This window comes from Gavialis gangeticus, unplaced genomic scaffold (assembly GCF_001723915.1).
Source record: "Gavialis gangeticus isolate Ggan-Ray unplaced genomic scaffold, GavGan_comp1, whole genome shotgun sequence".
Classification (NCBI taxonomy): Eukaryota; Metazoa; Chordata; order Crocodylia; family Gavialidae; genus Gavialis; species Gavialis gangeticus.
This window is the reverse complement of record NW_017729026.1, coordinates 5,349,315-5,372,766: the sequence shown is the minus strand read 5'-3', so window position 1 is coordinate 5,372,766 and position 23,452 is coordinate 5,349,315. Positions and strand designations below refer to the sequence as shown.

The window sequence follows — 23,452 nt, the reverse complement described above, 5'->3', positions numbered from 1 at the left end:
GGGGGGGGGGTTGAGTGGAGGGGAGGGGATGGCTGAAGTACCCTCATGCCCCAGCCAGACCATCCAGCATCTACACATGTGCTGCTGCAGTTTTAAAAACTAGTTTACTTCAGCCTTACAGGGATGCACATGTAGATGCCAAGGTATTTACTGTGCAGCTAATTAGTCAACTGCACAGTAAATGTCTTATGTGGATATGTCCATTATATTAAAAATTATTCACTTCAATAGGAAATGAGTTATAATCTCTTAATAATTTGTTTTGAAATTTGAATCTCTCTAAGCTTTAGATAGGAAAAAATACATTTTAATGGGAAACAAATTTATTGGGATGAGTGAAGCAATTGTATACCTGAATTGGATACTTCTGTCAACTCTTTACTAAAATATTCAGGTTTCTTAAAAGACATACAATTTTTTCCAAAGAATGTGTAATTTTATTGGGTAGAGAACCTTTTGTTGGGCCCTATTTGAAAACATTTACAATTTTAGGGGCTTTACTTTAAAAATCAGCATCTTACTGACTAGCCTTAGATTGTTCTGAATTTTTAAAAACAGTCAAACTGCAAAGATCTCTTATTTTAATATCAGTTCTTTCATATTTTAACAACATGACTTCCCTCAGCTCCCCCAGATTCTTATTTAGGAAGTCTGAATACAAAAGAATGTAAAGCGAAAAAGGAGAGGAAGGTATTAATAGCTCTTATCAAAAGCTCTCCCTCTGCTCAGGTTCAAACCAATCACCATATTCAGGGTCAGGAACTAATTCTATTCCATAGCGAGACTCGTGCAGACTATGCAGGGTTTTGCCCTTCTGGTGGAAGGCACGGCCCTCTTCCTTGGATCTCTTGAATACACTTTAGCAGCCCTCTGGGATATTGGTCACCATGTTCCCCTGCCTTATCTGCAGCAGGTTATGGTGTTACGCTTTATGGTTGTGCCAAGGTTGATTATATTTTGTTACAAACCAGTTGGCAATAGGTTTGTATAGGACAGTTTAGATAGGGGTGACCCTGCCTTTGGTGGGAGGCTGGATTACATGACACCTGAAGGTCCCTTCCAACCCTACTTTTCTGTAATTCTATGAAAAAGAGACTTGTCATGAGAGGGAAGCTGTAAGCAGGCATTTGTTAAGTTAGAAATAAAATATCTGCAAGAAGATCTAAATAATTACAAGGTGATGAAATCTTGCCCCTACTAAAATCCATAAATCATGGTTATCAAGTTCATCCAGCCCTGCAGACCAGATGGGGATTGCTGAGTCAGTCTATGGCCACATCAGTCTGTCTGTGGCTACAGTCACACTGTAGCCAGCACACAGGGCCAGGCCAGAGTGGTAATGCATACAGGCTCTGCACTATGCCACGTGCAGAGTGAGCCCCAGAGCAGAACTAGAACATGCTGCACAGGGCTGGATGGGCCATGTGCAGGGTCAGTCCAAGACCCAGGGGAAAAATCATAGGTGGCTTGGTAGGATTAGATTTTTTAATCAGTAAACATTAATTAATAATGATTGCACCTTATACTCACAGACCGACAAAGAAACATTTGCAGTGTTAATAATCAAAATTTATACGAAGGGAACATAAGAAGAGGCTGCTGCCACAGTGCCCAGGGTGGCTCCTGCGGGATAGACTGGGCTGGCCAACGTGTGCATGGGCATGCTGACAGCACAACAATTTCCCTCATGCCTGCTGCTGAGCTGGAGAAGGACACAGGCCCTACACCCCTAATTTCATGCAATCCTAAAACAAACAAACAAACTATAGACATTGAAATGAATGCTTAAACCCCACCCCCCACCACAAAAAAAAGTGTTATCCATCAAGATTATTAAAAAAAAAACAAAAACAATTTTTTAAAATTCTGTCAGGCCTAATCATAGGGCCCCACGGCTGGAACCAGCCTGTGACCATGTATTTGACACCCGTGCCCTAAACAAATTCCCATCAACTTCAATGGGCCAAGGATTTTGCAAAGCCTGATATTTTAAAACAATGGAAGTACAGAGCTTCCTTTAGAAACAAAGTCAAACTTTGACCACTACAGGAAGTCAAAGAGCTGAGAAAGAATATAATAGTAATCTTGATGCAAAATTACTTGCATCAAAGCCGCGCTGACCTAGAGCAGCAATGCCAAAAGACTGAACTTCGACCTCGGTGTGCTGAATTATGGAATTGGCCCATCATGAAATAACTCTGCGACAGGCAGGAGGATTAGGAGAGTTATGAATTTTGCATGATAGAGCACATAATATATGTACATGTATTGCAATTATCTCTATCCTTATATGCAAGGCATGTTATGAATAACAAGCAAGAAAAAAGTGTTAATAATTGCTACACTCAGGCTTTGATTTTTCTGTTTCAAACACATAGTATGTCCTAGCACTTCAACCTATTTACTTGATGAAGCATCCTCTCAGACTGAAGCACTTAAAGAACATAAGGTCAAGCTTTGTTCTCCCATAGAAATATTCATGGGAGAAAAAACTGGGAAGGGAATCTAAACTTACTAAATAGTCAGGCAGCTAACTGAAGAGTCTTCATAAAATATCTGTTAAGAAAAACTTTTTAAAAATCTGCTAAGGGAAAAGAGGGTCCACAGAAAAGGAAACTCCCAGTCTCAGGGAGGGTACCCTCTCTGCACTGTTCTTCAGTTAGAGCAATGCCATTTCCCTGGCACTAGTGCCTGTTTAACACCACTGTCTTGGAGGGATTCAGGGACTAATCATATTCATTTAACAAGCTTGCAAGCGACATTAACATAAATCTATACCATTCTAACTAAGAACACTTTGGATTGTAGCACTGTTTGAAAAGGCTCTGGTATAACAGAAAACATCGATGCTTGCTCTGAATCACATTTTGCAATCCACCCCACAGCCTTCATTAGAGGATTCTAAGCTCTAGCTTCAGCTTTCACACTAGATAATTGCTTAAGTCAGTCTTCTAGCTGTATGTCCTATAAGACATGCACACAGGCAGATGCAGGGTTTCAAAAAGGGAAGGAAGGCAGATGGTACAGTGCATCCTCACAGATAACATTTTTCTCCAAGTAAAAAGGAACTAGAAGCTTTACTAATATGCTAGGGGCTATATTAATCGGTTTAAGTTCAAAACAAGAACAAAGATAACTACTGGAATGTGCATTAAGTTTGCTGTCATACCAAAGTAGGCAAAAATAAAATCACATGTTGTTTCTTAGGTCCTGTCATTAGAATTAAACGTACATCTCTTTCACATTTATAAAACAAACACTTGGGCATCTTGATAGGGCTTCCAATGCTTCTGTGAAAGTTATTTCCACACCTGAGTGAATGTTTTTAGTTAAGTTAAAAAGTCTGCAGCTGTGCTTAGGAGCTGCATTAATAAGAACAGCTAATGGACATCAGAATTGCAGAAGAAAGCTTGATTAGTGGAACATCAAGGCCTTTAAAACGTCTCTTAACCTGTGGGTTGCAAGAATATGTCAAAAGGGATGTGAACAAACTTTAAAGGAGAAAAATGCAGGAAACCGTAGCTTTTCCCTTGCAGGCTGGAAGAGTTCCAGCCTACAAAAGGCTGCCTGGAACATCCCCATGCTCCCCCCACCCCACACATGAAGGGGCTGGGGCCAGGGTTGGGACTAGCCACTGATGTTTACAAATGGGTTGCAGTACAAAAAAGGTTGAGAAAAACTGCTTTAAAAGAACAGAGGGTTGCTAACACCTGTGGAATAAAGAGTTCAGAAGGAATCAGGTAGATTAGAATATGTTGTGAAGTCAAATGACTGCCTCACTAATGCCTAAAGAGTGGCTGCTGCCACTGCCAGGTAGTCTGCCTTGAACTTTGGGTAGCCCGGGAATCAAAAAAATGGGTGCAACTGCACCACAGCACCCTCCCTGAAATGCATCTTATTCAGTTCTTCCACCTTTCCAACACATACCATACAAAGAAATAAAGCTGAAACTGTTGTTTCTGTCAGGGTGGATAATAAATTTCATTTAAATTGTATTTTTGAGAAATTACATTGCATCTTTAAAATCATATAACATACCCATCTGACACTGTGACAATCCAGAAGGCCTGACATTTTTTATACTGTATTTATTATGTTTAAATAAAGTAAGTGATATGCTTGCTGCTGTAGTTTTACAGTCCAACCTTTGAACTAATGGAGGTCAGTGGCTAAGCCGTGCTACCCGGAAGTACTTTGAAATGCTTTCAAGGATGCCGTGCAAATATTAGTACTGTTATGTATGCAAACATGATTCACAAAATAAATCCAGAGTTTTCAAACAGGAATCATTAGTGCTGAAACATTCTACCCTGCCGTGGTCTGAGTTCTTTGCAACTATTGCTCTATTTAAATTTTCCTGTAATCAAAAAAGAGTTAAAAACTAAGAGGTGGCATTTTCCAAGCAGTGCCTCAAGTCTATTGAGGAGTGCCTTAAATCTAGAAAGGTTGAGAACCACTGGTCTGAGCACTTAGAACCATATTTTACAGATGTACTAACCCAGCTTTTGACAGAAGCAACCACTTGTGAACAAGCATAAAGAATATTTCCTTTCTTTTGGCTTATTCAGCTACCATATTTACTTGAAGCTAAGATGAAGTTCCCCTCACTCCCCCATCAGCATGGTGCCTGCAGGCAAAGAGTCCCTTGTTTTAGCTTCACATACAAAGCGGGGAGGGCAGCTGCTCTAGCTCCAACTCTGGCCTTGAGCACAGGTTGGGGCCAGGGTCCAATCCACAGCAGCTTCTTGGTCTGCCCTCTGCAGCTTCTGCATCCCCCCCCCGCCACCCCACCCCACTTACTGTCAGACTGGCTCAGGCTGGATTCCCTCCTGGGCATGCAGTACATGGAAAGTCTATCCCCTGACTGGCTGATCAGTGTCACCAACATTGCTGTAGGGTCGGCAGGGGCTGCCATAAGTGGATTAATGCACAGACTAGCTGGGCCTGGACCCAGGGGCCCCTACCTCAGTGCAGAGAAAACCGGGCAGCCAGACACGCTTGACATGGTCGGCCATGGCTGCCAAGTGCTGTTTGCCAGACTGAGCTGCAGCAGGACAAGGGCCCCCTCCAGAGCTCGGTCTGTGCCACGTGCACCTGGTGGGCAGCAGCTCCACACCCCTGGCAGACCTATGGGCAGGGGTGGCTACAGCTCCTGCCCTGGGTCTGGGGGGGCAGTGCATTCCAGTCCAGCTGCTGCTCCGACCAGGGACAGAGCCTGTGGCTGCAGGGGCAAGGTGTAGGTCATGGGGGCCCTGAGCAATGGGGAGGGACCCCTGGACCCCAATGAAGCTTTATCCGCCCCACTGGAACGTGCTGTGCTTCAGGAGGAAAACAGAGCCCAAGACGATTCTGACAATAAGAGAGTGGTGGGAGGGGAAGTTTCAGAGGCTGTGGTGAGCTAGGGGTGAGGATGGCAGGGAGGCTGCAAAGGACAGAAGTGACGGAAGGCAGAGGACAAGACACCCCCCCCCCAGCCACTGCTTTCTCTGATGTAGGGAATATACTGGACTGTATTTCTTCTAGAAAATTACATAAAACAAACAGTTTTCATTATATTTCACATTTATTAAATACTGTGATGTCATCAGACTATAGTAATCTTTATAGTGTAAAGTTCACTCCAAACTAAGGTAAGTTTTAAAAAAAAAGGGCATGAATTCTAACCAAAATTTAAAACACTTCACAGTATATTGTTGACTTGATGCCTCCATGACAATATTGTAAGATACTGATATAGTGTTTTAAATAAAAGATAACTAGCTTTCAAATTTGTTCCATCTTTCTGTGTTTTGGCATTGCAGCACTGCCAGGAGTGCTAAAAAGTAGTTCAATAGCCAGAAAGGCTTCCATGTTATATTATATGATAAAAATCTATTAAAGGCAAATAAAGATTTTTTTGCAGTATGCATGAATTATGCAATAGTTACCTTTTCACTAAGAATAACATTTGTGTGTATTGCTGCCAAATTGAGCTTTTAAAACTTTCCACAACCACACACTACTGTCCAAACTTTCATTGGTCAAAAAAATCCTGTATTTCTAAATGCAGAGGCATCATGGACTTTTTCTAGGTAGCCAGCAATGTCATCAGTAAGCTGCTGACAGCCAGCACCAAGGCAAGCATAAGACTGGACAAACGAACGATGGCTTACGCATTCAGAGGCTAAGTAGACAAGAATCACAAAATGATGATGCACTCCCCACCTGTGTTCCAGCAGCTAGGGGTGCTTTTACAGAGCACAATACTATATCCAGAATGTTGATATTATGCTGCTTGTTGTGTTAGGACACAAACTATAACTCTTTCCCACCTCATTTATCACTGACCTTTCAAATGCCAAGCTGATTGTCTACTGACCAATGGTAATTTGGGGGTGCAAGCTTCCATGTGACTATTGCTTTCCATTTTTTCACTTTGGTATTTCTGTGCTGCAAAGCTGGGGTGAATCTGGCACACAACTTCAGGAATCTGTCCTGAATCTAAATGATTCAGTGCCACTGCTGATCACCCCAGGTTTACATCACAATATCATTTCCCCATGGTGTGGCCCAAAACTACAGCTCCACTTCATGCAGTAATTGTCCCTTGAAATGTCATAAATTAGGTCAGCCGACTGGCAGGATCTGGCAGTGGGCAGCTTCCTGGTCCAGGACAGCCACCCTGCCAGGGCCCTACAACCACTCGCTTTTTTTTTTTTTGAAAGCAAACTTACATTACACACAATGCATATTATAATCTCCCTCTCAAATATCTGCTTCTTTCTAACATGCAAAATTGTAATGCACTGGGGAGATATCCCGTGAGCATACCAACCTTGAAGTATTCCTATAACTATATATTTGAAGCCAGCCTTCCCTACATACTCATCCACAATCCCAGCACAAACAGGTTAGACTGTGTAAAACATTCCCTATTATTAGCTCAAGTGTGTTTCCTACTAATAAAAATGACTTCATAATAAGGGCCATGTTGTCAACAGCAACAGTGAAGGAAATCCCCCACCACAGAGCCTGGCTACATCCCTTTCGCTGGGGTGCTGGGTATGGGCTGGGCTGCCCCACCTACCTACCCGCTCTCCATGTCATTGGATGGTGCCCACTGGGCCTGACCCGGGCACTGGATCAAGACCACAGGCCGAATCTGGCCCATGGACAGACTGGACGCTGCCCATGTGGCCCACTGCAAAAAAAAGGGAAAGCACCACTGTTGTATGACATAGCAAATTACTACATATTCCAATTAATATATACTTGTCTTTGCTTCAATCTTAAACTGAATAATACAGACCTAGGCCCACAGCATATTAGTAAAGCTTCTAATTTCTTGTTCATGGGTGAAAAATACATGTTGGGCTTTATTGAATGATTCATCATGGCATCTGCACCCCAGCATTTTCTGTACAGTGAGTGCTTGATCCAGGAGCCCCTAAGTCAATGGCACAAGCTCCCATGTACTTCAGCAATGCAACATCAAGTCCCTGAAGTACAGTATCCAATATTAATAGCTTTTGTTAAAAGCTGAGCACTTCCCATAAAGCACTTTCCTATTGTTAACTATAATGTGTTCCCTAATAAGAGAGCTCTGGAAAAAAAGGGCTGCTATCAGAGCTTTGTTGCTTGTTTCCAATCAAGCAGCCCCCCATTGTCCTGGCAATTGCATGGAGATGGTTTTTAGCCAAACAAGAATAGGATTTAAATAAAAAACGGCATTTACTAGCCACTATATAAACAGTGACCACAAAATTCCCTGCAGAGTTCTTATGTATTACCCCTATTTTTAAAGTTGAGATCACGGGCCATGTCTGGCAACAGCCAAGGTAAGGGTCACATGTTTTTTTAAACACTTGGGAACAAGAGAAAGATCTGAATGATGGCAGGCTGCAGAAGTTTTGACCTATCACTCAAGTTAGGCAGAAAATTAGAATTTATTCTCCTATAATTTGAAGCTAAGGACAGACAGTAATATATAATGCTGCAACCATAAATTTATGATTGTATCAGTAGATAGACAGATAGCAGCATTAGAAGGATAACGCTTTATGTATGAACTACTTCTGAACAAAATTATGTATCACCTCAGTGGCTGTTCTCCAACCCCCAAAACATATGGATCTACAACGGCTATTGAGGAGACTAGAGGTAAAAATTTTATTGCAGACTAATGCAGCATTGTGTGTTCCTCACGCAGCATCAAGAGAGTGGTCAATCTTGAATCTTGTGTGAAAATGCAGCAATGGAAAGCAACTGACACTGTTCCACAGCTGTCTGGCAATGCAAGCCACATGTCATAGGAAGTCCAAAAGGTGAGTTTTTTTCTGTAGTCAAAATATATGCATTTTTTTTACATTTAATTTCCCATGAAATCCACATTTCTACAAGCCCCACTCCAGAGGTCAAGGTTCAGTTGTACAATTCAATATTATTTGAACAGAACAACATGCATTTTATATAATATGTTAAACAAAACTGTAAACAAACACGATTCTCTCTCAAATCTGTGACTAAGAACAAAGCTGAATATAGACTTCAAGAGATAAACTGTAACTTTATAATTTAACATTTGCATTAAGGTAGAGCCTCCAGCCTCAGGGCACCATTGCTCTAGAAGCTGTACAAAATAGCTGTAAAAGACTTGGGTCTGCCATCTAAACAATGGGTAAGTGAAAATGTTATTTCCATTCTATCATATAAGCAGCTAAAAATGCATAGATTGTGTCTGAACATTTAAAAGCCAGTAACCGAACACAAGTCTTCTAGGTCACAAACCCATGCCTTAACTGTGTTTTTGGCCCCCTGCTGGGATTATTTGCCATGCTCATTTCATCAATGTGCAGGCTGAGATCCTGGTTAAGCACCAGGAAACTGTGATGAAGACAGCTGGCCTAGTAACATTGTTTTCCCCAGTATGTTACATCAGCGATTCTCAACCAGGGTGTTACAGCATTCTGGGTGCCGTAACATCCTTCGAAGGGTGCTGTGGGGTGTCACCCAATGTTAGTACTGATGGGTGTGTAAACATGATCCACAAAACAAATAGAAAGCAAATAGACATCATTAGCACTGAAACATGTCTGACCTGTTTTGGTTTTCCTGATTCTTTGCAACAGAAAAACATGCCCTATTGTTTTTCTCTATTCCAAAAAGCAAATGAAAACTAAGACCTGGTGTTTCCCAAGGGGTGCCTCGAGTCAAAAAAGGTTGAAAACCACTAGATTACAAGGAAGCCATTCCGCTGAAGATTTTATGGATGGATGGATAAGAGGCCAAGGAGCTTCTCTGCATTGCATTCTCCCCTTCAGTAGTAGTGGATATTGAATAGAATCTCTGGACAGCAAGTCACCCAACCAAAAACTACACACTGGGAAGTGGTGGTTTAAATCTGTGCTTTATAGAAGAACTAGATTTTGTTTGTTCTACATCTAGATTCTTATAAAATATTCATTTCTACTTGCAGTTTTGCCAGATCAAATTTAAATTCACTGTCTAGACATGACAGTTCAGGATTCCTAGATAGAGATGGGTTCATTAACAGCAAACTTTTGACATAGCCTGTTGTTCTGTTCAAAACAAGTTCATTAGCAGAGGAGTCTAGACTGACAGTCAACGAACCATGTATAAAAGAGGAATCCACAACACCATTCACAACTAGACCTCTGCACCAGTTTCTGTAATTATGGGCTTAGTTTAGCTGTAGTATCCCAATTCATAGAGGAAAAAGAGAAACGTACTTATTTAGTAACTCTAGGAAAAACATTAATTATAGAGAAGGTGTTCAAGTTACAAATGCTCCTGGAGCACCTAAAAATAGCCTTTTGAAAGCCTTACAGTTTGCAGCTCCCACTACTCCACTAACAGCTCATTTTATCAAACCAAGATACAAAGAGAGAAAAAAAAATTACAACAATAATACTGTTTTAAGTTTTGCAAATGTTTACTAAGTGCAATACTAGGCGACTGGAAATGCCATTCAGGTGCATTCTAAGACAGGGGCTTCAAATTTAAATGCTCTCCTCTTCAAGTCATTTAAATTTCACGTAACGTATCGATATCTATCTATGTCTCATAACATTCTGAAACTTCGTTGGCTCCAAGCTGCCAAGGGATCCCTGAAGTTCAATCACCTACCACTGTTTAGCTAGTTTTCAACCATTATACCTTGTCTGTAATACCTCACATAGACTACTATTTCTGATGTACAGTATATCTTTACTAACATTAAGGAAAAGTAATGTACGCTGCTGCTTGCACAGACCACCCTCACCATGTAAGGTTCCCCATGCAGTAGCCTAACTGGAGGGAAAGGAAGGAGGGGGGTACATCAACCCTGGGGACTGACTTACAGAGAGCACCAGAATGGCTCCTACCCTCCAGTAGTCTTTGCCATGCTAAACACAGCCTTTGGCTGTCTGGCATAGTGGGAGGCACAGCCCTGCTCCCATGGGTGGAAGCAAAGTGGCTACAGCCCAACCCCACACGACTACTGCAGCAGCTGTAGCAGTAGTAGCTGCTGCACAAGTTAGGACGGGTGCAGGCAAGACCCTACTCCTCATCCCCTTCCTTCCCCACTCTCTAGTGGCCAGCATAATTGCCATGCCTCTGATCCTAGGAACTGTACCAGCCAGCACCACAGCCCAGGAGCCAGATTGCCAGTCTGTTGTAGTCAGAGGTGCACTGATATATCGGCTGGCTATCAGATCAGCACCAATAAAAGGAGAAATGACATTAATTGGTTACCAGCTTGTTTTGGTCATTGTAGCTAATAATTACAGCCATGTGCCACAAATTCCAGTGTGACGTGGTGCTAAAAAGGGCTAATGTGACCTTTAGATACATAAGCAAAGTAGTGAGTAGGAGTAAGAATTGATTAAACGGACAGTAAAATAAAATATACACTTTCGGCTATTCACATTTTTTAAAAGGATGTTGGAAAAAAAATTAAATCGGAGATAGGATAGAAAAGCACCACAAAAAAAAAGTATTCAAAAGGGAGAAAATGCCCCACAGTGAGAGATTGAGCTCTTTTAATCTGTTTAGTTTAATCAAAATGTAGATCAAGGAGTAACTTGATAAGAGTATGCATAACTGGGTACTAAAAAGGCTCTTTAAATCTAGGAGAGAAAAAAGACGTAACAAAAACAATGGCTTAAAACAATCCAGAAAAATATTGATTGGAAATATGAAGTACACAAATTTAATAGCAGGGGCTATTAACCATGGAACAAGGGTCATGCTGAACTCTCTATTTCTTGATGTCGTAAAAAAAAAAAAAAAAAATCAAGACTAGATGCCTTTCTGGAAGGTACAACCTGGCTCAAGCCCAAGTGACTGGGCTCAGAACAACTGGGTAAAGAGGAAATGCCTGCAATGTAACTGAGCAGACTAGATGTGAAGGCCTCTTGTTGCTTTAAACTGAACAACTATAAAAAGCCTTCTGAAAGCCATAAGCTCTAGATATTCTGTCTGATGTTCTGTTAGCTGAACATCAAACAGATGCTCACCTAATAAGACAAAGTCTAGTCATTTTTGGATTTTCCTGCTTTCCTTAAGCAGGAAAATCCAAAGAAAACAAGACTTTGTTCAGGCAAAATGCAATAAAAATACTTGCATGTACAACTCCTGAAGGCAGAGCACACATGAGACTATCAAGATCATGTACAATCAGCTCTTGTGTGAGAAATCTTGGTTTTGCCAAGGCAAAAATTTAGGACAAGTCAGAACATGTAAAACACTGGATAATTCCTCAGAATGGGAGAATAAAAGACAAATGAAAAAGGTTAGGTGCTCTGGAGATGAGCAGCAGAGTAAGAGACTGTGAATGAACTCAGGGTGTGGAAGGCTCTACAAGCAGAAGTCAGTTGCCATGAACGATCACTGAATTTTCTGATTCTAAGAGTGCTGGGGATTCACGCCGAAGTGCTGCATCGGTCAGTATCTCATGCTAAACTTTAAGCTAACTTGCATGCGGAGAAGGATGTCTACTGTGAAGGAGTCACTACTCACTGGAGCAAGATAGACAGGGAGTTTCCCTGAGGGAGACCTAGATTCATATCAAGTATTGCATCTTTTTTCATTTCCTTGGTTAAGCTATTAATTGTTCTGATTACAGTGAGTAAATGTTGGACCACTGTGCAAGACTGATATTTGGAAAATGAGTAAATCTCCATTTTGCATGTACAACTTGTATTCAGTCCTTCATGGCCAAGCTTGAAACCACTATTTTCAGGTAAATTATTCTTAATACAAGTCTGCCTCAGAATCAATATGTTCCTCCCTTCTGACTTGTTTCTAAAGGAAGACCACGCAGCAAGTAAGACTTTTTATGTCACGGTGCTGGCAGAACGGAGAATTGTGCCCCTCTCTAGCTGTTCATATAGGAGAGAAGAGTTTACTAGTGCTGCCAGCTGATAAAGTCAGTCCAAAATCCCAAGTGGTAGTCGCATGTATTTTGTTGTTAAAGGTCCTGTATACCCAGATGCCAGATCTTGGATTGCAAGGTCTAACAACACAGGAAAGAGTGAGAAATTCAACAGCAAGGGCCTGGCTGCCAGCCCAAAGATTTTCACATTTGCTCATTTCTCCAAGATATTATGGTCAGCAGAAGGGCAGTGGTGCTAAGAGAATCAGGGGAGAGACCCAGCCACGCAGAATCCCTACAGCCTTTGGAGCCTGGAAGGTTTAAGTGGTGCTGGTGAAGGCAGAAAGACCCTAACCCTGAATGTTTCAAAGTCCAAACAGCTTTTTTCTCCTTCTTTGGGACCTCAGGCAGGCCGCAGATAGCAGGAGTGCACAAGAAGGCTGAGTGACAGCAAATAAACAGTGAGGAACTACGAAAAAAGAGGAAGACCCATGAAACGACTCAGGAACAAAGAGAGGAAGTTTGAGACAGCACCAGAGGGAAACACACGAGGGCAACTCAGTTGCTACAGACAAAATGGGGTACAGGGTTAAGGAAAAAAGGACAATATTGACAGAGAAGAGGAAAAAAAAATTGAAGAAAGAAAACCAGGAGGAGGTCACAACAGATGTGTTTTTTATTATATTCCTACCTGTTAGCTTGGATGTTTAATTACATGCAAAATAATTGGATTAATTCAAGGATGCAAGATCAAATCTTTAATTAAACATTTTATTTTCCTAGAGCACAACCATGACCAGTCATACCTGTATTCAGCACTTCAAATATTTGCTTTCCCCCACCCTTTATTATATAGTCTCCATTTCAGCCTTTATCCTTGAAACACGTACATCTGTATAATCTTTTTTCAGTAGGGGAATACACCAATGAGTTCAACTGAACTTTTAGCATACATCACATTTACACAAGTGCGCAAACGCCTGAGGAATGAGCTACATAGTAGTGCTATCGTGCTTGGGATACTATAAATGATGATAAATGATCAAACTGGTGAAATATCTAAGGTGAAAAGACACACAGAAGAAGAGAAAGCAAAGTTTCTGACAGACATACAAGAACACCCAAGCAACAGATAGCATATCTATGCAGTGGATAGGTAAGGGATTTGGGGAGAGAAAAAAAAAAAGTGTGGACAAAAAGTAGTTGTTAAAATAAACTTTGACATTGGGTCAACTGTCTCTGGTCTCTCTCAAGATTTGGAGGCAAAACTGAACCAGAGTTAGAAACCACCCACAGGTTTTTCTTAAACTATAATAAAGAGAAGAGATTCTAGCAGTTGTTATGGTTACACAGAATGGAGAATAAAACAGGAATAAACACTGGATTTCTATGCAGTGCAAAAGGATCCAGTATTTTTTTCAGACAAGATCTGCCAAATAATACTCCAGATTGGCAAAAATTGAAACAACCACACTGTAGGCTGTTCTAGAGTTCTGCATACTGAGACCATGCTAATGCAATCCTTTTCTACACGAGATACCTAAAAAAAAAACCACTTTGCATGCTTTTCAAGAACCAGCTAGGAACTGCAAAGCAGTTTATAATCCTTCACCCACCTGCTGATTTCAATTTAGCTCTGGTAAACTAAGACTTCTCTAAGCTCACGGAGAGTAAACCAACTTAGTTCTATAGTAGTCTTATTTTTGGAGTACAGAATGCATTGGCTCTAGTGCTGCACATTGTGAAAACAGATTCCTTAGATGTGTCAGAAAAATTAAGGTTACACTTCTGTAATCTCCAAAAGTTGAGGATCTATTTGAAGTACTAACATAGTGACGGCATCTTCAGCACAGTCAATTATTTTATCATGACTATTTATCAGAAGAGCTGTTTTATTACAGTATAATCACCGATATCTGGGATTGTGATTACACAGCTTCCCAGTGAATGACAGTCCAAATCCTGTAGGCTCCGGATGAGTTAAATGTTACCTTCCTAATCTTGAACTGTGATCAAAATATTGAGATAAGTATTTAAAATAAATATGTGGGTGCCATATTACAAAGACTGATGTTATTTGACTAGGATTAGAGCAAAGTGCATATAATACTTTCACATCCACAAAAAAATTGCAACTCTTAGGGCACAGAACTGGTATGTGTATATTGTGGGGCATGACGGAAGCACCCAATTTTCACAGATTTCAAAGCTGTGCTGATGTTGGAATTTCCTGCACTACTAGGCTCTATTGCTACACAACCAGCAATGGCAACTAGAAGCAGAGCTGCCCAAAGAACATAAATCCTTCCATTGAGGAGCATTATGTTTTTAAAAACATTGGTCTCTATTCAGGATAAAAAGTCAAGCATGAGTTTTTCTTCTCCTCATGGAAAGAAATGTTAAAAAAGATATATATTTCCAGAGAACTGAAATGAGATTTTTTGGCCTGCCAGTTGCCTGCCTAGAGTTCAGGCTCATTTCAGCTACCTCACAGCCCAGTTGCTTGTGTGCTTCTCCAAGAGCCAGGCTAGGAAAGAAAGCCAGGGGGGTCAAGAGCTTGGGCTCCCAGCCCCCTGAACCCACTGGAAGGCTTTTCTCAGTATCCTGGCAAGCGGGCTGCAGGGGTAGGTAGAGTCCCCCCATCCTGGTTCCACTTTCCAGCTGCATACCTTGAAGGCTTTTGTCAATTTTGCTTTCTTCCTGCACATAGCCTTCCAAGCAGGTGACTGTCATTTCAACTGTCCTACCAGAAATACTGAATTTTTGGAAAGGAGCCTGAAATTTCTTTGGATAACATTAACTCAAAGCAACTTGGAAAGAGTTTACCTGGCCTTTAGCATATAGTTCATCTGTCTGCCTGCAAAACTTGAGAAATGACCTCTCACAAAGAATGAGATTTACATGGAGTTCCTCCCATAATAAACAACAAATGTAAGTGTCAAAATCTGGCCTCAATTAAGCAGCACATAGCAAAGCCATGACTTCCAAAAGTTAAGCCAAATTATGTATGTAAAGGGTTCTATTTAATGAACCAGTCATCCATCTCTATTTCATTTAGGAGTTGGAGAGGAAGAGGGAGGTGGAGTGATGTCTTATAGTATGCAGCTGAAGAAAATTTTAATTAATTACACACAATATGCATGAATTTAAAATATGCAAGTAACTGCATGAGTCTATGCATTACACACTATTTGATTTCATAAAAGGTATTTTATGTAGCCAGACAGCATGAGGCCTATTCACCATGTGGAAGATACAAAATGGGCTTAAGCAGCATTTAGTAGTTCACAGATCCTGTACTAATATTATCTGTTAGGATGCATTTCATGTATAATCCTCAGTGAACACAGAAACCCATTAAATGACAAGCCTATATATAGTACCAATACGGTTAGTATCTACAGCACTTTGAGATCCCTAGGTAAAGGTTATTATTGTCATGCGAATGATCATTACTTGTGTGTGTGCTCACTGCCTGGCCACTGTTCTCATACACCATGTAGTTTCAAAAAGCAGAATGATATTTTTTTTGTTCCACATGTTCATACCTAGATCTTAATCATCCCTAGATTTAGTTCTTAAAATTGAGGGTATTAGCAGCTTCCTAAACTGAGCTCTCTGCTTGCTTGGTTTAAGTATACTGCACGATATGTAAACTCTAACTAATCAAATGTTTCGACAATGCATGCTTTGAAAAGGTGACTTAGATATATTCAAACTGCACTGCAGAGATTATATTTTTCTTCCACATGCAGAAAGAAGTTCAGTTTATGTGAGCTGATAGGAGGGCCCAGCCAAACAGGGGTGCAAAGCCACAGTCTGTTTGCAGGAATTCCCCCCAGTCTATTAAATTCCTACTGTGGCTCTACCAGGGAATCAAAAGATAAGAAGAAGTGACTGAGGGATTAACCTGTCTTTGCATTTCATTCCTTCTCCACCCCTTTCTTACCTTCCCAGGTGGATCTCTCCATGAGAAATCCCTCTGACCTCACTCAAATTATTGCAGGTGGCAACTCCTCCTACAAATTGCCCACTTGAGGAAACCAGCATTCAGAAGCAGCTACCAATTACAGGTAGTGAGTGACCACATGGGAATGTTGCTCCTCAGCTAGCTCTGTTACCATGGGAAACAGAGTGAAGGCCTTGACACTGTGCTCATAAACCCTGGGCCTCTGCAGGTTACAAATAACTGTAGGTAAAAAGAATCCACCACACAGAGGAAAACAAATCAAAGCAGAATTGTTTGCCCGCATTCAGAAGGCTTCCCTAGGCAGGCTTTTTCTTCCTATCCTCCCTGTCTTTTGAAGAGGTGTACAAGTCTAAAACATCCATGAAGGCTGACGATCCCTCCTGACTTAATGCTGATGAGTTTCACAATTTTCCGTCATCCCAAGGAGGGATGCTCCTCCCCTGGCAATCTGTTGCGCTCTGAATACCTTTGTCTCCGTGCTGGCTAGTTCTACTTGGGAACATGGGTGAGGATGCTATAAGTGAAACTGGCCCCTTGCAGCCATTGATGTGAATCAAACCTGCAGTATCCTTCAGGCCCCTGTTTAAACAATACCTAAAAATCAATGAAGAATGGATATTCAAAGCAAGGGAAGGGTGAAAGTGGTTTTCTTGCCATTTGTCTACCTAAAAGTGTTATTTGATAACAAAGAGACAAAAAACTGCAACTGCTGTGGTAAATTAAATAAACGTACTATTAATTTAACTTCATTTGCTAAGTGGGACTATTGATACTAATGAGGAAAGGGATGGATGGCCTCATGTTTTAAAACACTGGACAAGGACTTTCAGTTCAGCTCGACTCAGCTGCAGACCATGCAAGTACAAGTCATTTCATACCCTACCCCCCCATCCCCATTTGTTAATATCTCTGCAAATCCCTTGCCTAATGAAATCCTATCACCACCTTTAATGACAGTCTCTGCAGAGAAATGGTTAAGGACTGAATGAGCTATGGATGGGGAACTCATGTCCCTCTGGGGGAGAAGAGGGCTAATACAGTTAAGTTTGCCCCATGCTAAATCCATTTCATGAAGTGATCAGAGGTCCACATTCAGGTCAATCAAACCTTTTTGCAGTGCATCAGTTTTGGGGGTTTTTTGGCAAAAATGAATTAAGAGAATGTTTTATACTTCAAAGAGCAAAATACCAAAACGTGTAAGAGTCACGGGACAGTACAACGGTTAATAAATGGGAGTTGATCCAGACAAATATTGTGCAGTAGCTTCCACTGAAGCAGCCAGTGGTAGTTGCTCATGCAAAGCTCTTCTCACATACAGGTACTAAATGCACTGAAGGCATTGTATCTCTGAGTAATGCAGAGTAATGCACACTGAAGAACTAATTGAGTTATAATGGCAGTCATTTATTTTCAACCTCGAAGCCTTTTCAGCTAGATGTCTTGGCAGCAGCCAGTATTTACTATTTACAATACGATGGGGCATTAAGTATTCGCTAAGTACGGAGGTCATTAGGGGAAGGGAAAAAAACAGTTTGGAAAGAAAGAACAAAGTACACAGAAAGAGGAAGGCTATTTGCACCTCAGTGATCATGAAAAACAAGTCCTTTCTTGCCTTGTAAAACAGTTTAATATTAACCACATTACCTTTTCTCAGGAAGCAGCAGCTTTGGTAAGATAAATAAATAAAACTTATTGTAATGACAAGTAGGAAAAAAAATCTATAACAGTGACTTGTGTCCAACTCTTTCCCCCCCACCATTCCCCCAAGTAACACAGCAGTTGTCATGCTCAAAAACTAAGATCAGAATAAGTCTTGCTGTTTTGCTTTTCAACAGACCCTGCTTTTTATGCAGTATGATTTTATTTTCTGACAAAACAAGGGCTTCTTCAAGAGAAGGCTCTCTCATTTGGCATGGCTGCTGCAGTCACTTGATGCACAGATGGTGTATTAGGAGTTGTGCACATTGGGACTGATCAGACTATGGACCGCATAACAACACACTGCTCTCCTAACAAATGGGAGGGTGACATTGCAGACATACATTCCCTTTCCTCAAGGGACTGGTTAAGTAACCTGAAACTGGACTTATAATTGTTGCTCCCAGTTAGCCATACGAAAGAAGAAGATTTGCCATTAAAGATTTCAGCATGGGGGGGGGGGGGCCTCCAGTGCCAGGGCTGGCAGTGCACCTGTCAGCAGTGCCCCCCTCCCCGGCATTTAATTACAGGCAGTAATTTCTGACGTTTACTGAGCTTTGATCATCTGATCTGTCCAACACTGGGACAGCGTCGTGCCTACGCCACAATTGCAGTGTAGCAGCTTCTCCCCCCTGCTCACACCGCCTCCAGGTTGCTCGTTTTAGCCGAGCAGGTGAAGTTTCCCCCCTGCTCCGCAGCTTACCTCGCGGGACAAGCCTCTTCGCCCTCTTTAGCCTGATTCCCTGCCGCCGCATTGGTGCTGCTGGGGTGGTAAGCCGTTAAAACAACTCTCTGGGAACCAGACAGCCAGTTCATGGTGCAAGCGGCAGCATAATTTCTGAAGATACTAATGAAGTTCCTGCCTCGCCTGGGAACTCAGCTCATTAGTATCAACCAACTCCTCCTCTGAAGATCAGGGTTGGAAACAAAGAGGGAGGGAAGGAGGGGAGGAGTTTATTTATGTGAAATGCTTCCTGTATCTCCGATGAGACTCGGAGGCATGAGCTTTTCATGTAGTGTTTGACTGTTTCCACGTTCAATTGCTTAAGCATCCAAGTCAGATGTATCCAGCTCCTCGGTACAAACAAGTTTATTCATAGACAATGGTCGTTTCCAGGAAAAAGATCGTTTTGTTTTTTTTCCTCCCAGCTCCTGCTTCCAGCCGATTATCCTCGCTGTTTTTGTGCAGCAGGAGTTACAGATTTCCTTTCTCTTCTTGGTGACCGGACTCAGAATTTTCTGAAGACACCTGGCTGAATTCAACTACACGGAGCAGAGCACAGAAACAACACTGGAGAGATGATATATGCTCACATATATGCTAGCATATGCTCAATAATGACTGCCCAGCTCTCCAGGCTACAGCAGATTCTGCTTTTGTGTGTTGGAGACTTTGACAAACTTACACACCAAGCTTTTTCCACCAGAAGTGAAAGTGTGTATACAATGGTAACAATGAAATGTGTTATTGTTTTATATTATGGTAGCATCCAAAGATCCCAATGAGGATGCAAACACAATTATGATAGGGACTGGGCAGACTCGCAAATTAAAAAATCCCTGCCTATAATCTCAACCCCTAATCATGCAAACATTCTACTGCTATGAAGAGTCCTAGTCACTTCAATGTGATGGCTCACTTTATTGAAATAAATAAAGTTACTCATATGCTTAACTGATTGCAGGATCAGGGCCTACTTTATGACTAGATTCAGCTGAGTAGTATAGCAAATGCAGTATGAAGAGAGAAGAGTGAGAGTGCAGCATTTCCAAAGGATAGAAATGTGTGTATCCCAAAGGCTCTGAATCACTTAAAATGCTTCTATGAAATGTACAGCTACTAGAAAGTAACGACAGCAGTGCCCACCAGCCTTCAAACTAAACTTTAATTTTAAAAGCATGAATGGAACATTACACTCAAGAATCAAAAGACATTCAATTGATAGAACCCAGTCCTGTCTGCAAAATTTGCTTGTTATTCCAGGTATCACCTAATAAGACTATAGATGGAAGAGATAAGAAGAAAGACATAGTTTTCCATTTTTCTTCTATTTTTTTTGTGCACAGTCCATTTCTCTGACTCACTGTAGACAATTTCTCCTGTTACTTCTTTACCTGTTTCATCCACAAGATATTTTAGTTTTGTTTTTTTTATAAGAAAAATATTATTGTAAGACTACAGTAACTAGAAGAGAGAAATAAAAGCAGGTTCTCTGTCCCCACTACAATCAGTAAGCCAAGGTGGTGCTCTGAATTGCACTGAGTGCCAATAGCCCCAGTGTCCTTGGCCAGCCTCCTGTCCTCAGTCTCCCAGTATCGAGAGCTGGGAGGTGAGGTGAACTGGTAGTGTGGCCCTACTATGTCCATGAGTTCTCAAGCAATCACACACATCAGCTTTTTAGTTGCTTTGTGCTGAACACACCAGAGCAAAACAGTCAAACGTGAGACCATGGTCTAAGGGAGACAGTTCAAGGTTATGTCTTGCACAGCACCCATAATGTATCCCTTTTTGCTTATGTATTCAGTGTTTAGGATTCATATATGCCTTACATTTACAGAATGTTATGGTGCATTTGAATTATGGTTGCTGTGCACCGTTAATGAATTACTTGGATTCTGCATTATCATACCTTTTGAATCACCTTGTTTCTTAAAAAAAAAAAGAATCAAAAGTTCTTCCAATGAAATGAATGTTTCTGTGTGTAGATATAATACAGTGCACAATGTAAATATCAAACAAGTGCAGTGTAATGTGAACTATTTGCCAGAATGCAAATACGTAAACATCTGACCCTTCTTCAAGGAGCACGCATTGAAATAAGCCTACTATAAATGGCAAAGGGTAGTCCCTTTATTTTTCTGCCTGCTCAATCTTCAGAATGGAGCGGTCACCAAGCGACACCCCAACAATTTTGACCTACAGCCACTTTAAAATGATTCTTAGCTAGTATCCTAATGCCTTGCCCTTATGTGTGAACACTGGGAGAGTCACCAAGCAAGATCAACCTGTCCTTCAGAGCTAGTTCTGAACACATATGCTATATATAGCCATTGATTTGGCAGAGTTAACTAGTGATATCCTTCACCTCGCTAAAGCTGTTAAGAGTTTTGCCAGTGAATACAGTGGAGCCAGATCTTAAACCAATGGATCCCTGGTTGGAGGGGAGGCAGTTACAGAATACCCAGCTGGATGTGTCATCAATGTTGGAGAAGGAGGAGAAACCCCATGGAATTGGGAGAGGTCTCTGATTACAGAGCCATAGGAATCTTAACCCAGCTTTGCTAGGCCAAAAATTGCAGAGGTTCCTTTATTTTAGTTAAACCAGCCAGGGCCACCTTCTGCCTTGGCTGTAGATGCCATCTTTTCAGATAACATACCCCAATAGAAACTAAGCACCTTTTTTTTTTTTTGGAAAATGCATTAAGATAAAAAAAAGAACAGCTTTTCAGCGAACCAAATGGCAGCAACAGGTACAGGAACCAAACCTGCTGCCAGCCCCACATGCCAGATGGGGGCCTCATCAGGCACAGCCGAAGGCACTGGGGTCCAGGGCCACGTGCTGGATCCAACCCCTTGTGCCAGATTGTTCCTGCATACCAGGTCCAGGACCACATGCCAGCCCAATCCTGCATGCCAGATCTAAGGCCAGCATATGGGGTCCAATCCTGTGCACCAGCCTGATGCCACGTGCCAGGCCTGGGGCCAAGTGCCAGGTCCCAGCTATCATGCTGGTTCCATCTGTGAATCAACCTTGTGTATCAGCCCAATGCAGCATATGGGGGTGATATCATCTGGATGGAGGGCTCCACACAGGTTTGGAAATTTGGCAATGGGAAGAATGGTGATAGCATTAATTGCCACTGCTCCCCTGATAAAGTTTCCAGATTCACAAGGAGTCATTTCTCCTATATAATGCACATCCTGGTTTTCACAAGCTAGTTTTGCGGGGAAGGGGGAAAAAAGAAATGTGTTATATATGAGAAAATACAGTATGTGCAGCATGTGCCAGGCCCCAGGGGCTGCTATGATGCCCCTTGGTAGCCACACAGCTCCTGCTGTACTTCCACTCTAGGGTACTCTCCTTCTTCCTGTGCGTGCCACAACTTTGCTGGAATTATTAAAATGTGAAGAGGGTCCTAGAGCAAACCCTAGTCCATCTGACCACCAGCAGATCCCTCTCATATCTTGCTGGTAATCCTGCACTTACTGTAGAAGTGCCCTCCTGGCCCATCTGTGCCTTCAGGATCCCTGTTATCTTATGTGGCCTGTGACCTTCCTTGTAGCCACCCCTATGCCTCACAGATGTTGCTGTTAAAGTCACTCCCCCTTGTTGGGGCTTTGATCTTCATGGCTCCTGCCACTTTCCTCTTGCTGGGCCCTCTAGCCAAGGCCCACTGTAGCGGACCTGACATCCAGCTTTTGTCTTCCCCATTGTGGCTCTGAGCCCTTGGCCCTGGTGTTTGCCTCTCTTGGGCATGCTTGCCCTGCCTCCACCATGCTCAGAAACTACTGGGACCTCTTTCACCCTGATAGTCCCAACTCAGTCCACCCGTTTAAACTATAACAAAGAAATAGGATCTCTGGCTATACCACAAACTCCATACTGAGTCTGAACATAAATATCAATTCCCTGGCTGGACCACAAAACTCCCCCCTACCCTGAGCCATATTCCCCTGCAAGTCAGCAGCATCCTATTTGCATTCCCCCCAGGGCAGTCCAGGTATCTGCCAGGGACTCCCCTACATCTTGCAGGGCTAGACTGCCCCTCCTGGCTCAGGCCCTGGGTTTATATACTGCCTAAGCCCTGTCTCCTTTCAGTCAAGTGACTTCCACAGCCACCCACAGGAGTTCTCATTCTAGGCTTAATAAACAGCCTGCCTTTCCTCCTGCAGCTAACCCCTGCTCAGCTGCCTGGGCTCCCTCTGCTGCAGTTTCCCACTTTAACAGGACCTCTAAGCTCTGTATTTCAGTATGCATGCATGCAGCTTTCCTTCATCCTTTTACCGCTGCTTGCACAAGGGCTGGAGAACTGGCTGAAATAGGAAGGGGGACTGAGGGTAGGAGGAGTTGTTGGTTAAAAATTGACTCCCTTCCCCCCTCAAATCTAAAACAAAATGTGTGTTTAAGAGGGATTTGCATTAGTTTTGTTTTTGGTAACAAAATCAGAATTAAACTTTTAATTAAAAAACTGAAATCATTTCTGGAATGACTGTTTCAGTAATACAATAAATAGGAGAAAAAAGGGGGGGGGGGAAAAGAGAACCATTTTGAGTCATTTCCTCCCCCACCCCCCATTCTTTCACTAGCTCTGCTAAGGGAGAACTACTTTGGCAACCCTCAGAGGAGAACAAAGGTCCTCTGGGAGTGCCCAGTGCCTCAAAAGAGATAGGGGCAAGTGAAAGCAGGGCCATGACTCTACCTTACAAA

General features: G+C 42.1%; 1 protein-coding gene across 2 annotated transcripts in view; it reads right to left on the bottom strand.

Moving 5' to 3' along the window:
• ARHGAP18 (Rho GTPase activating protein 18) overlaps window positions 1-18,947 on the bottom strand; it is a 155,993-nt gene extending 137,046 nt beyond the window's left edge. For both annotated transcript variants that reach the window (XM_019520299.1, XM_019520300.1), the window contains exon 1: window positions 18,727-18,947. In XM_019520299.1, coding sequence (XP_019375844.1) covers window positions 18,727-18,839 — 113 coding nt within the window. In that variant the 5' untranslated portion in view covers window positions 18,840-18,947. The remainder of the gene's footprint in view (window positions 1-18,726) is intronic.
• Window positions 18,948-23,452: the final 4,505 nt, after the last annotated feature.